The following is a 14,202-nucleotide window of genomic DNA, read 5'->3' on the forward strand; positions in this document are numbered from 1 at the left end:
TTTTCACACTCGAACGGCTGTCAATTGGCGCATCTTCAACCCAGCTGTCTGATCCGTGCCACGTGTCTCTATCCCCTTGCCCTTTATCCCTATAAATGACCCATCTTTTTCACGTTTTTACTGTTTACCCTCTTCCGTCGCTGTCAAACTTCCTTCACCATTTCCGCCGCCTTCTCTCCTTTTCGCTACTTATCTTCTGTCGTGATCCTACTGCTTTCCTCCGCATTACGCCCTTTTTCCCTGTCACTGCCTTTCTTTCTTCTCTCTGATGTCAGTTTCAAACTTTCAGGTAGGCCCTATTCTTTCTTTCCTTTTATTAGTTTATGGCTTCTTCTTTTTCTTTTTCTCATTTCCGCCTTGGGGCTACTAATAGCCCCTCTACTTCTTCTTCCCATCCGGTTGCTTCAAGCGAAGCTCTAGCTAAAATTCCGGCTATAACATCGATTTTTTCCAAAACAGATGTCTAAACTATAAATTAATTTATAATTTAAAAAAAAAACACACTTTTAACGTCAGTTTTTATAACTAATTGTCGTAACCTAATTATTACAAAAAAAATAAAAGAAGGAATATAATATACGGCTCCCACTTTTTTTGTTTTTAAATCGTCGTTGTATATCATAAATAATTTTTAATTTTATTTTTATAATTAGTTTACGACTTCGGTATGTTATGCATTTGATTCAAATTCATATTTATTACTAACAAAAGATTTTTTTCTTTGCCTAAACACATTACTCATTCCAACATTTGAACCAAATGTCTAAAATGTGATGAAACTGTTAGTTGAGAATTAAATTAAATTTGAAAATGTTATCACATACGGAGTATAATTTAATATATTCGGCGTAAAACATGGATATAAATGTGGCCAGATGTAGGTCATGGATGAGGTCATACTGGTGACGCAATTATCTAAAGTTAGCCTCGCAAATCTGCGTGCTATAAAGCAAAGAACTTCGACACCTTGAAATGCAACGATTTCTCATCTCTAAAGAGCAGCCAAATGCCAAAATAAACCTTGGCGGAAAATAACCCACTAAAAATCCAATTTTTTGCAGTGTCAAAGGCAGTGAGGTATGTATGCTTAGTTGCTCCTTCAGTTCATTCATACTTTCCAGGCATGTCTTGAGCGAGTTCATGTGTATTTCAAATTGTTAAAAGGGAAAAGGGTCACTAGGGTTCATACATATTTTCCGATAAAAAAAATCGATTGCCGGCTACCGGCATTGGTCGCCGGACTATCGCCTGAGATAATGCCGGAATTAGAATGACTTGTAATAGCAGGTCAATTACGGGCTATTGGACTTCATTGCCCAATATAACATGTTAGAAAGTGTACTTACACTTTTTAAAAGTTTATGGACTCTAATTGACTTTTCAGGTAAAGTTTAGAATTTATTTGACCTTTTCCCTTGTTAAAATAATCACAACTCTTGAAAATCTATCAGTTATAACAATTACTGTGGGGTGGATCTAGAAGGGACAATGGAGGCAGTTGCCCCTCACCCACCCCAGCACCATTATATATATATATATATATATATATATATATATATATATTCTCTAGTAAAAGTAAACAAACTATAAAATATTTTTATTCATAAAAATTGCAAGAGGTTGAGATGTATAGCTCATCGGCTGTTTCACTGCTCATTCTCTTAGCTTCATATATATTAGTTTCAGAGGTATACTTGACGAGCAATGCCATGGCGTCTCATATTGGCGACAATCCGCAGGAACAAAGTTCAACAAATGAGAAGGTTTGTGCTCATTCAATTCTCTTACCAATGTTCAAGACCTTCTGTCAAGCTATACTACGTACCTTTGATTTTATATTCATCACGTATAGTGAATTGACTAATCTCACCCTACCGTTAAAAAAAAAATCATATATTATCATGCTTGATGGTGAGAAAAATGTTGCTCAGGTAGCCTGATCCATATTAAAATGATTAGTTTAGTTTGTATATATGTAGGAATGTTAAATAAAAGCAATTATATTTGTCAAGCACCTTTTGTTTAGTTGACACCTCTCTATGATTTTTCTCAATTTAACAATTGAGGACTAAATTGAGTATTAACAAAAAAAAAAAAAAAAAAAAAGTTTGAACACTAATATATACTGACTACAATTCATCAACGGAACAGGCAAGCAACACATCTACAAGATCTACCAAAAAGAATCCTTTCCGAACAGCTTAAAAATGTAAAACAATTATCTTCAGAAGCATGTCTATTTAAAGTGCACGAGAGGCTGCGTAAACCAAACCCAGAGGCTTATACACCTTTGACAATATCCATCGGGCCTTACCATCATGGGAAGCCGGAGTTGAGGAAAATGGAAAGGTTGAAGGTATTGTATACACAGTCCCTTTTAAACAGAGCAGGAGGAGTGGGTGTGGAGGAGTGTTGGAAGAAATTAAAGGATTTGGAAGGCAAAGCGAGGAGCTATTATGGTGATGACATACTAAAAGTTAGAGGGGATGAATTCGTGAAGATGTTATTGCTTGATGGTTGCTTTATAGTGGAATTTGTTATTAGACAATCAGGTCTTTTAATGATGCAAAAACGCATATTTGATCCCATTTTCATGCAGATTCAAGGGATGGTATGTAACATTCTTCGTGACATGTTGCTCCTGGAAAATCAACTCCCCTTCTTTGTTCTGCAAGCAATCTATGACATGATTAGTAATCCTGGCAACCCAGAATTCTCAGAGATGGTGAAAATTGCATTTCGGAATAAGATACCAAAGATGAACATTATCTCCCTACTCAATACTCAGGTCAACCCCCAAGAGATAAAGCATTTACTTCAAATAGTTCACATTCTCTGCCAACCCCAAAATAATGGGCAGATTCATCCGCAACAGAAGACATGTTCTTCTAATTCTTCTTGCTGCTTTTGGAAACAACCACAACAAATTATAGATGATGACGAGGCTGCTTTATTATGCAGTATCCGTACTGCAAGTGAGCTTCAAGAAGCTGGAGTTCGCTTCAAAAAGGTTGGCAAGATTAGTAACACCTCTTCTAATCAAACCATAAGTCTATTCGATATAAAGTTCAATCACGGCGTATTGGAGATCCCCTCTTTCGCTCTCTATCATCCAACAGAAACCTTCTTCAGAAATCTCATAGCCTACGAGCAACATTCTCCGGATGTGCATCCCATGTATTTCACAGATTATGCCAAGTTCATGGATGATCTTATTAATACAGAGAAGGATGTCAACTTACTTCGTCTTAAAGATGTTTTTATAAATGGACTGGGAGATGACAAAGAAGTGACCCGTCTTTTTAACGACCTTTGCAAAGGGGTTACATATTACAGTGGTGATGGCTTCTATTACAAAGATCTGTGCAAGGAATTGAATCTACATTGCAAAAAACTCAGGAATGTGTTGATGGCAAGACTCAGACACGATTATTTTCACACTCCATGGGCAGGGATTTCCACCTTTGCAGCTATACTGCTTCTTTCGCTCACTATTGCACAGACTGTTCTAGCTGCGCTTGATTATCTATATAAGTGATTAATTTAATCAATATAATCGAATAAGTGCGTGTGCTAGTGTTACGTTGTTAGAATTGAATGTTAGAACGAAGTATCAAGTATGCATGTATATTTATTATTTTCAAGTGGTTTATGTATGCAATGAATTATTATTATTATTGATGAGGACATGGGACCCGGGGGAAAGTGTTGGCCCATGGTGTCCTTTTTATTTGGAACACATAACCTCAAGTATAACAACACAAGTTTCTAACCACTAAGTCACTCTATCGCTTGTGTACTAAAACGCAAGATGCTATACTTAGCCATGTGAGAATCGATGACATCCAAGTAGTGGAGAAACACGTGTATGACCAATATTGAAGGCAACCCGATGCCATACATTTGTCAAGCATCCGTTGCGTGTTCAACAATATAAATAGGCACCATTTCCTCCCTTTAAAGATATTCCTTAGCTCACCAAACCCCTCCTGGTCCATTGGCTTGGGTCCTAACTTCCAAGCTGAGCACTAGGGTTCGATCCTTACGCCTACAATATTATTTAACCAGTATGTTGGGCTTTGAATGTACTTTTTAGGCCTAGTACTCTGACCAATACTATTAGTATTTTCCTACCCCCGTTCTATACCTCTATACCCGATTCCGACAAAACCATCATTGGCGTTGTATGTGGGGAACGCTAAAAAAAGCATGCGTTGCTAGTTTCTACCAGTTTTACCCTTTCCCTTTTATGCAATCAAACCCGAGATATGCTAAAGTGGTCGATTCACAAATCGAATGTTCGTCGTACCCGCAAGAATGCCTTAGCACCTCACATGGAAGAAACATTTAATGAGTTTGTTGAGCCTATGCACCACACACGTACACTCACCATCACTCATTTTTGCTACACATTAGATAACACCTACGAAAACTAATGAGTGCGTAGCTTGGTGGAGATGTAGTGTGCTGGAAGGAGAAACCGTGACTGAGGCTTTTCTAAATTACTTGGACATGAGGATCTCAAGTATCTATCAGCCTCATGTAATCTCTTGCAAAGCATACTCTACTATTATCACCGTCAATGTTGTATTGGACAACATGAAAGAAAGAATGAGAAGGGAAATTGAAGAGAAGAAGAATAAAGAAAAAGAAGAAAGACTCTTCAATTAAAATTTTGTAATAATGTATACTTATGCTCTTTTGCGCGGAATGTAATTGTAATACTTTTGAGATTATTAATAACAGTTTTTTCAGTGTGGATTGCGTAGTGTTTTAAATTTCTAGTACTTAAATTCCTTATAACAATATTTGTCAAACTCAATTATGGGTTGAATTGTAATGAAAAATCAATTGAAGTTTTAAAACAACCTTATAATTTGGGTATAGGTTTTGGCATCATAAAAAGCGGGGGAATTGTTAGGAACATTTGTAATTTAGATTTTTTTATGATACCAAAAGTTAGGAAATTTAGTCCCCTATTTATTTTAGCTTTTAGACTTAGGTTATTTCTGCTCAATTCGAATTGTCTAAATGGTAACTCGAAAAGTCACGTTTCGGATAAACAAAACAATCTAAATGTTAACTCTAAAGGTTATGTTTCGGATAGATTCAACAAGTTCGAATAGTACTCGAATGGTTACCTTTCGAATAGCTTGAAGATGAAGACCCCGACGAGTTGAATACTTGAAGAGTTCAAGATAAAGATTTGAATAGCTGGAAGGGCCTACCTTTTGAAGTAAAAAGTAGAACTAATGGTAAAGTCAATCATTCCTATCTGAGAGGTTGTAGAGTGTTAAGGTTCAAAATGTTAACTCGAATAGTGACAGTTAATCATTCGAAAAGAACTACGTACTTACGACATTCTCTGAGCCAACAGTTCGAAACCTTAAAAAGACTATTGAATGTGACCAAGGCAAAGAGAGTCCTAGGTTCACATCCCATTTGAAGATTTTCCTTTAAAAGCCTATACATTTTGTGTACAGCAAAAAGATATGTTCAACACAAAATAAGTCTTTAATGGTCTGACAAGTCTACCTAAACTTCGGATTACAAGGTGGTATTTACTCACTAGATAATAGACTTTTTGAAATGGGTTTTCCCTCCAACAAATCCTTTTCAAAATGCCTATAAATTCCCTCTTCCAAGACTAAAGAAGGTGTCGGTCAATCTAAGAAATTCATTTAAGTGTTCAAAGCATTCAAAGTTTCACAATTCGTGACCAGTGAGAGAGACTCAAATCTACAAAGAACTATCCGGACTGTAGAAGCTTGTGCTGCTCAGACAGAGAATATCATATCATTCAAAGCCAAGACTTTTAGTTGGAGATTGAGGAAATTTTTCTTCAACCCCGTGTATCTCTTCTCGGTAGAAGTAGAAAGAGGCGGAGTAAACTCGGTTGAGTTGAAAAATCTAGGGAGTTCAAGGTCGGCTTTGTGATCAAGGCTTGAACGTCCTTTTGTACTAACGGAATAGACGAATATATAGTGAAAATCTTCTAAGTGTTTAAGGAGAAGAGTGGAGTAGGCTGAGTTGGTCGAACCACTATAAAAATCTCTCTCTCAATCTCTTTACTTTACTGCGTTTCATTTCAGCATAACATTCACGTAAAACTAATCTTTTAAAGAACAAACTACGTGCAAACAAACTAACGAGCTAAGGGTATAATTAATTTTCGTTGTGTAAACTTCAAATCGTTGAAGTAGCAAAGAAGTAACTCTTCGGAGCTTCTTCATATGAATCGTTAATTTTCAAAAAATCTGTTCAAGTCTATTCACCCCCTCTAGACTTCAAATTCCTACCCACCGGGATGCCATCAAACTACATGGTACTTGGCGGAGACAAAATTATTTATTTCCCTTTCTCATCATCTTCTATCGTCAAAAAAAAAATTGATTGAATTATGCATGAATTCTAATAATATAATTATGATTTTATTTTGTTTAGATAAAAGTAAGGCCATAGCTATTTGTTTTTCAAAATAAAAACTTAGAAAAAATGTTTACAAGAAGTCGAATTGAATTCTTGACTAATAAGACTTTAGAGATCCAGTAGTACGTATTTGACATGTGAAATAATAATTGGTTGAAAAAATTTGTACTGTCCATGTCATAAATTGTTAAGAGTAATTGTATACTTTTCTGCACTCTTAGCTTGTTTGATTGCCTATTTTTGAGAATTATATTTATTTACGTGTTTCTTTGTTGAGTAAGTAGTACTGAAGTAGGTTGAGAAATTGAGTGATAGTACTTAAAAAAATAAAATTAATTAATGTTATGTGCAACTTACGCGCGCTATATGAGTATAACTACCGACCAAAGACTTAATTACTATATAGACATTTCAGAAAGCTTTGATAACAGTACAGAAAAGATGCATGTGAAGGAAGACAAAGATGCATGTGAATTGAAGGAAGAGTGATGAAGGGTAGGCAGGTCCAGGTCTCCAACAACCGATCAACAAGGAAAATGTTAAAAGAAAAAAAATGAGTTGCTAAAAATCAATTATTTCTGCTTAATGAATTGAAATAAAATTAGCATATGAGTGAGTAGGCATTTAAAAATATTAATTTCAAAAAATTCACTAATAATTTGAATTGTGTCAAAATAAATTTGTATTATTAGAAAATGGAAATTTTGAAAGACTTCGTAGAAGTCTTTATCTTTGGAAAAGAAAGTAGATTAAGATTTGTGTATGTGGGTGTATGTATATACATACTCCCTCCGTCTTATTTTATGTGTCTGGTTCAGTTAACAACGTTTGATTGAAGTTATTTTTTATTTAATTTTTCATTATATTAAGTTTAGTATTAGTATACAAAATTTATATATTTAGAAACTATACTAAAAGTATTATTAAACACAAAAAATTAAATTTAAAAATAAGTAAAAAAAATACTACAGAAAGTAAACAAAGAAGAAAGAATTTGTTTAACCAATGAATAGGGGTGTGCAGAACCCGATTCATTCGAAAAACCCGACCGGTCCGCAAACCGAATTGGCCCAACCGAAGCCGATTGAACCCGAGATGCTGTGGACCGAACCGTCGACCAAACAACGTCGGTTATAGGGGTTCGGGTTGGGGGGAATAAATTCCCAACCGACCCGCCCGAAAATCCGATTAAAGCTTAGGGTTGCGTATGTGTGCAGTGTAAGGGTGCGATGTCGTTTGGTCCTAGTGTGTGTGTATATATATATATATGTTGATAAGGTTGAAAGCCATTCACTCATACTCATTTGCGCAGTCGCGACTCGCGATCGTAGAAACTAGGGTTCCTCACTTCTTCTCCCTCTCCTTCGCGATTCTGATTTCTCTCTTCTCTGATCTCTGGTCTAGTGGTCTCTCCCTTCTCCCTTCTCCCTCCGTTGGTAGTCTGGTGGAACTATGGAGCCGTGCTGGTGGCTAGTGGCTGGTAGCTGGTGTAGTGGTACTGTGGGCTGTGGCTAGTGGTGGACTGGTGGTGTAGTCGACTGTCGACTTCGACTAGTGTCTGGTGATATTTGTACAAAGAAGCTCTTGTTCTCCGGAGTATTGTGAGAAACGAAGTAAATCGTCAAACCCTAGTTCTTTAAATTTGATTTATTAAATTTATATGCATATTCTGGTGGAAGCACTGACTTTTGATTGCAACCCCTAGTTCAATTTGTATGCTTATTATGAGAATTTGTGATATGTTCTGTCATAGTATGATATTCTGGATTTCTGGTGGAAGCACTGACTTTTGATTGCAAACCCTAGTTCTTTAAATTTGATTTATTAAATTTATATGCATATTATACTAATTTGTGATATGTTCTGTCATTGTATGATAATCTGGTGGAAGCACTGACTATTTAGTATTCACTGCAAATTTGTATTCATTGGCCATTATTGGTGAAAATTTGAATAAGGTGGAAGCACTGGAAAATACTGTAATATGTATCAGTGTAAGTCCCAAGGGTGAAATTCAGAAAATGATGAACTGTACAAGATGACAAGTTCTTGATTCTGGATTTCTTTGTGTGATACTGTGATTGTATCACTTTATGTTAAATTGTTTACAAATTACAATTTTATGGATGTAAGACCCTTAAATTACAAGTTTAATTTAAGCCCCAATTATGAAATTTAGACAAATGATGAACTTTGAAATGCCTGTCTTTCTAAGTTTCTGATTCTGGATTTCTGTAGTTATGTGTTCTATGTATAGTATCTGAAATTCTACAATATGTTTCTCATTTTACTGATAGTATTCCATTTCTTTAGATGGAAAATATCAGAGAGTTTGGTAGTCAACCTTCCAACTCTTCAAATGATGGGTCTATAGTAGTGGAAGCCCAAATTGTTGACACAAATAGTCAACAGAATGTGCAACCTACTACTGCTGTTCCTGCGAAGAAAAGGAAGCAAGTTGATTCCAGATCAAGAGTTTGGGATCATTTTGAAAGAATTACTGATGCTAGTGATGTTACTATAGTGTATATATTGTGCCAAAGTATATCAATGTAAATCCAAAAAACATGGTATTTCATCTCTGAGAAACCACATGCTTAGTTGTCTGAAAACCCCTCACTCTAAAGACACTAGACAATCACTTCTGACCTTTCAAGGTGTTACAAATTCTGATGCATCTCAACCTACTTTGGGTGAGTTAGGAACCTGGGTTTTTAATCAGGAAGCTATTAGGAGGGCCTTGGTTGAAATGATTATAATAGATGAACTACCTTTTAGATTTGTGGATGGTCCAGGGTTTAGGAAGTTCATTCTGGTGGCTTGTCCTATGTTTAAGATTCCATCTAGATGGACAATAAGTAGGGACATCAGTCTGATTTATGAAGAGGAAAGGCTGAAGGTAAAATGTTTTTTGTAGGGGAAACACTCAAAGAGTCATTATTACAACTGACTCTTGGACTTCTATTCAGAGAATTAACTACATGGTTGTGACTGCTCACTTTATAGATAAAGAGTGAAAGCTGAATAAGAAGATTATCTCATTGTCTCTGTTACATCACACAAGGGTGAGTACATTGCAAAAGCCCTGGAAACTTGTTTGCTTGACTGGGGGATTAGGAATGTATATACTATTACAGTAGATAACACATCATCTAATGACACTTCCCTAGGTTTTCTTAAAAAGAAATTGTTGTCTTGGGGAACATCTACTGTGAAAGCCAAATATATTCACATGAGATGCATTGCCCATATTCTAAACTTAGTTGTGCAAGATGGGCTGAAATATTGTGATGTTTCTGTGAAAAAGGTTAGGAAAGCTGTGAGATATGTGAGAAATTCACCTGCTAGGCTTAAGAAATTTAAGGACCTGTCTTCCTGGATTGGAATTGAACTGAAATCTTCCTTATGTCTAGATGTTCCAACTAGGTGGAATTCTACATATCTTATGTTACAATCTGCAATCTCTTACCAGAAAGTGTTTGAAGCATTTGAAGAGAGTGATAGTTCATTCAAATCAGATTTGGGAGAGTCTGTTCCTGATTTTCTTGATTGGGAATCTGTTAAGAGCTTGGTAGAAGTCTTGAAATGTTTTTATGATATGACAATCAGAATTTCAGGTTCTTTATATGTCACATCTAACGCATTTTTTTCTGAAATTTCTGATTTATATTGCCTCTTGAATGGCTTGGTGGAAGTTGGTGGGTCTGTGAAACTTATGGGGCTTAATATGAAGGCCAAATTTGAAAAATATTGGGGGAAATAGATAAGATGAATTTGATGATATTCTTTGCAAACATTCTAGACCCTAGGGACAAATTAGAGTGCATGCCAACTCAAATCATTCACATGTATGGTGAGGAAAAAGGAAAAACCTACTATGAGAAAGTGTTTTCTGGTTTGACAGAGTTGTTTGATGATTATGCTGCCTCTACTCCCTCTAGTACTCCTACTGTTGTCCCTTCTACTCCTGTCAATCCTTCTGAATCTTCACAGTCTACGGTTGGGAAGCCACAACATTTGTTAAAGTCCCAGATTAAGAAACAAAGGATGGAAAGTGGGGGAAAGAAAAAAACTGAATTGGAAATTTACATAGCTGAGGCAATTGTTGAAGAAGAAACTTCTTTTGATATACTTAGGTGGTGGAAGCTGAATGTTGCAAGATTTCCTATCCTTTCTAAGATAGCTAGGGATGTCTTAGCTATACCAATATCCACTATTGCCTTAGAATCTGCTTTCAGTACATCTGGTAGGGTTTTAGACCCTTTTAGGAGTTCATTAACTCCTAAAATTGTGGAAGTTTTGGTTTGTACACAAGATTGGCTTAGACTGCCAAATACCCCCTGTCAATTGAGGAAAATCTTGAGGAATTAGAGAGATTTGAACAAGGTAACACACTAAGTCACTAACACTTCCTAGTTCTTAACATTCACACAATTTTAATTTAGTTTTAACATTCTACTATTTTTAATTTTGCAGAATTTGGTGCTGATGGTGGCAGTGCAACTGGGAGGATTGGTGGTTCTACACTTGCTACTATTCCTGTAATGATATGCTTTATATTTTATACTTTATACTATTTTATTAATGTATTGTGTATACTATTATTCATGACTGTTGATGCCCCTATTATTGAGTGATAACTGATGAGGCAGTGAGGCATTGGGGTTTGGTAACTATTTTAATTAGTTGTTGCCCCTAGTTGTCCTATTAACGCTTGGTAACTGTCTAGTTGCTGCCTTTGTTGGTAAGTTGGAGTGTTGGACAGTTGGTAACTGGTAAGTTCCTGGTAATGATTCTATAATTGATTATTCTATGAGATTATGTAGTTATGTATTTATGGCAATGATGAAAGCTTCCACCAATGATCTGAAATATAGGGGATTAAGCTAGTATATTGCTCAGTCCTCATGAGGGATGTTGTAGCAATTTGCTCTTAATCCTAACTTTGATATTGACAAAAAGCTTACTGAGCCAACTTTATAATTGTCTAATGTTTAATTATTTTAGGGTTAATACCACAAATGGTCCTCTGACTATTGGGCTAGTACTCCTTTTAGTCCTCGACTTTCAATTCGACCACAAATGGTCATTTGACTTTTATTTTTTACTACAAATAGTCCTCTGTTAAAATTTCTGTAAAATAGGTGTTAAATCTATGGGTAATATCGTCAGATTGATTAATATTATTATGATTGCTTCTTTTTAGAATTGTATGACAACATAATTAATTTCAAATATTAATAAACATTAAGTTAATAAATATAAAAACAAAATGGACGTGACAAATTATATAAATGAACAAATTAAATAAAAATTCATGATTAATGTTCGCTATTTGTACTTGATTAATTATATTAATTTAACGGTGGCAGCCTTCAGTTATGTCCCAAACAAAATGTCTAATCGATTAATGAAAAGTGAAAACTATTAATCGGCCCTACATGAACAACCATGAAAATGATGGAAGCAAGGTTTAAAAAAAAAAAATTCTTCCATTTTAATCTGTTGGTTAAATTAAAAAAGATAGCTCTAATATTAAATCTGCATTTTGTACACATAATTACGAGAATAAGGTGTATTGTTCTTTTTATTTAGGAGTATTTATATTTGTTAATTGTTTCAATTATACTTGTTGGTGAAAAATTCTAAACATTTTTATTTTAAAACCATTATATATATCAATTTGACAATAATACCCCTAGATTTAACACCTATTTAACAGAAATTTTAATGGAGGACTATTTGTGGTCAAAAATGAAAGTCAAAGGACTATTTGTGGTCGAATTGAAAGTCGAGGACTAAAAGAAGTACTACCCCAATAGTCAGAGGACCATTTGTGGTATTAACTTATGTTTGTTATTTGCTAATATTCCTTAAGTTTGAGTTGACAGGAAGAAGAAGCACAGTAGGAACTAGGAAGTACAAGTCATATGGGCATATGGCTGCAAAAATGCAAAACTGCAAAGTGTATTTACTTTTGTAAAGTTGTAAAGTACTTAACTGTATGTACTTAGACAGTTATCAATTTTTGTAACTGTGTCACCTGTGTGTGAGTGTGTCTGTGTCTAAGTTGTATTTTTTTGGAAAAGTTGCTGCCTTGTTTAAGTTGTTTTTGTAAATTGTAATGTTGTCAATAGTATTAATTAGTATGATGTAGCTTCTTCAATTATTGTGTAACATTGCAGCTTGTCATTTTTTTCCAAACATTTATAATTTTGAAATGTTTAATTCAAATATTTATTTATTTTTGTAAGTTTGACTTATCCGAATTGAATTCGGATATCCGACCGATCCGAATACCCCCGAATTTTTAAAAACCCGAAGTGATTTTTATAAATATAAAATGAAATTGGATTTGGAAATTAATATCCGAAACCAGCATGGATTAGCCTTCCCGACATCGGAACCGACCCCACCCGACCGATGTACACCCCTACAAATGAATAGTAAGTATGAAAGATAAAATGGGACAGAGCAAGTGTGTGTGTGTGTGTGTGTGTGTCTATATATATATATATATATATATATATATGAGGAAAGAAATGAGAACGCATGTCATCTGTCCATGTGTCCAGATCTAATGGATCAAAAACACTGATTTAAAAAAAAATGCGGTGGTATTTCCATAAATAATTGAACATGAAAGTTCAAGTAAAATGTATTACAAGTGCAAGTAGCAGTGTAATATAGTGAACCTAAGTGCAAGTAAATTGTATTACAAGTGCAAGTAAAATGTATTGCAGGTGCAAGTAAAATGTACACTGAGCATCAATACTAAGTGCACCTAATGTTATAACTAATTGCACCTAACGTTATAATTAGGTGTACCTAGGTGCACGAATGTTAACAAGGTAAATTACTTGCACTTGTAAGTGAAAATAGGTGCACTTGTAAGTGAATTTACTTGCACATTTTACTTATCATATGATAATTAACCTCCCCATGAGTACATGAGAACCAATCTGATGCATTAAAAAATAGATCTGATGCCAATGACTTTGCGGTTTAATTGCAAAAAGTGACTCTCCCAAATAAAAGGTCATGGGTTCGAGTCTTAGTAGAGGCGATATTGACTTTTTGTGCTTCTGTAGGTTGAGAGAAAGTAGTTATAAACAGATACTACATTGTAACACATGCGCACATGCGCATTTTTAATTGCCCCAATTAATCTCATCCATGAATCTGTTTTTTGTAATGCACCAGATTGGTTCTCATGAACTCATGGGGAGGGTTGTTCTCATAAGGAACCTGTTTTTAGGTAGGAACCTAAGAACCCATCTTAGCTTTTAATTTTAATTAATCAATGGTCATTATTTAATCTATTTAAAAGGGATTTTATCACTGCTGTTGGGTTTTATATTAGGCATTTAGGGGTATTCTAGGCTTTTAATATGTTCATCGTGTGGGGCTTTCAAATTAATTAATTCCTTGGTTTACGTCGGTGGAGTTTGTTACGGAGAAGGTGTCTAAACCGCGAATACTCACAGGTTCTAGTCGGCAGTCTTCGCTTGTTACTCCCCCTCTGCGATGCTTCAATCTTCGTCTCAAATGCCCGGTGGTGATGGTAAAACTCAAAACTTCCGCGACCAGCGACAATGGCTCCCGTTCGAGGTTTGGTTGTTTTTTTTTTTTTATAAAAAAAATGTTTCCTTTTGGATGGGTGGCTCGTTGTTCTTAGTTGTGGGTGTGTAGTGGTGTAGGGGTTGGGGGTGTTGTGGGTACGGGCTATGGGATTTCTCCTCCCCTCCCCCCCCCCCCCCCCCCCCCCCCCCC

At 35.5% G+C, this 14,202-nt stretch overlaps 2 protein-coding genes across 4 annotated transcripts; both read left to right on the plus strand.

Annotated features, from left to right (window-relative positions):
* Nucleotides 1–985: 985 nt before the first annotated feature.
* Nucleotides 986–3,739, plus strand: LOC116007478 (UPF0481 protein At3g47200-like). Of its 3 annotated transcripts, XM_031248153.1 has the most exons (4): nt 996–1,077; nt 1,681–1,763; nt 2,152–2,356; nt 2,600–3,739. In XM_031248153.1, exons 2-4 carry the CDS (start codon nt 1,705–1,707, stop codon nt 3,536–3,538), a joined length of 1,203 nt encoding a protein of 400 aa, XP_031104013.1. In that variant the 5' UTR covers nt 996–1,077; nt 1,681–1,704; the 3' UTR covers nt 3,539–3,739. The 3 variants fall into 3 exon arrangements, with proteins under 3 accessions (XP_031104012.1, XP_031104013.1, XP_031104011.1); XM_031248152.1 differs by having other exon boundaries at nt 986–1,077; nt 1,687–1,763; nt 2,152–3,739; XM_031248151.1 differs by having other exon boundaries at nt 2,152–3,739.
* A 5,003-nt stretch (nt 3,740–8,742) lies between these two features.
* On the plus strand, nt 8,743–10,192 carry LOC116005659 (zinc finger BED domain-containing protein RICESLEEPER 2-like). The gene is made up of 3 exons (XM_031245903.1): nt 8,743–8,954; nt 9,208–9,328; nt 9,494–10,192. Exons 1-3 carry the CDS (start codon nt 8,743–8,745, stop codon nt 10,190–10,192), a joined length of 1,032 nt encoding a protein of 343 aa, XP_031101763.1.
* Nucleotides 10,193–14,202: the final 4,010 nt, after the last annotated feature.

The sequence above is a fragment of the Ipomoea triloba genome, chromosome 15 (assembly GCF_003576645.1).
Source record: "Ipomoea triloba cultivar NCNSP0323 chromosome 15, ASM357664v1".
Lineage (NCBI taxonomy): Eukaryota > Viridiplantae > Streptophyta > Magnoliopsida > Solanales > Convolvulaceae > Ipomoea > Ipomoea triloba.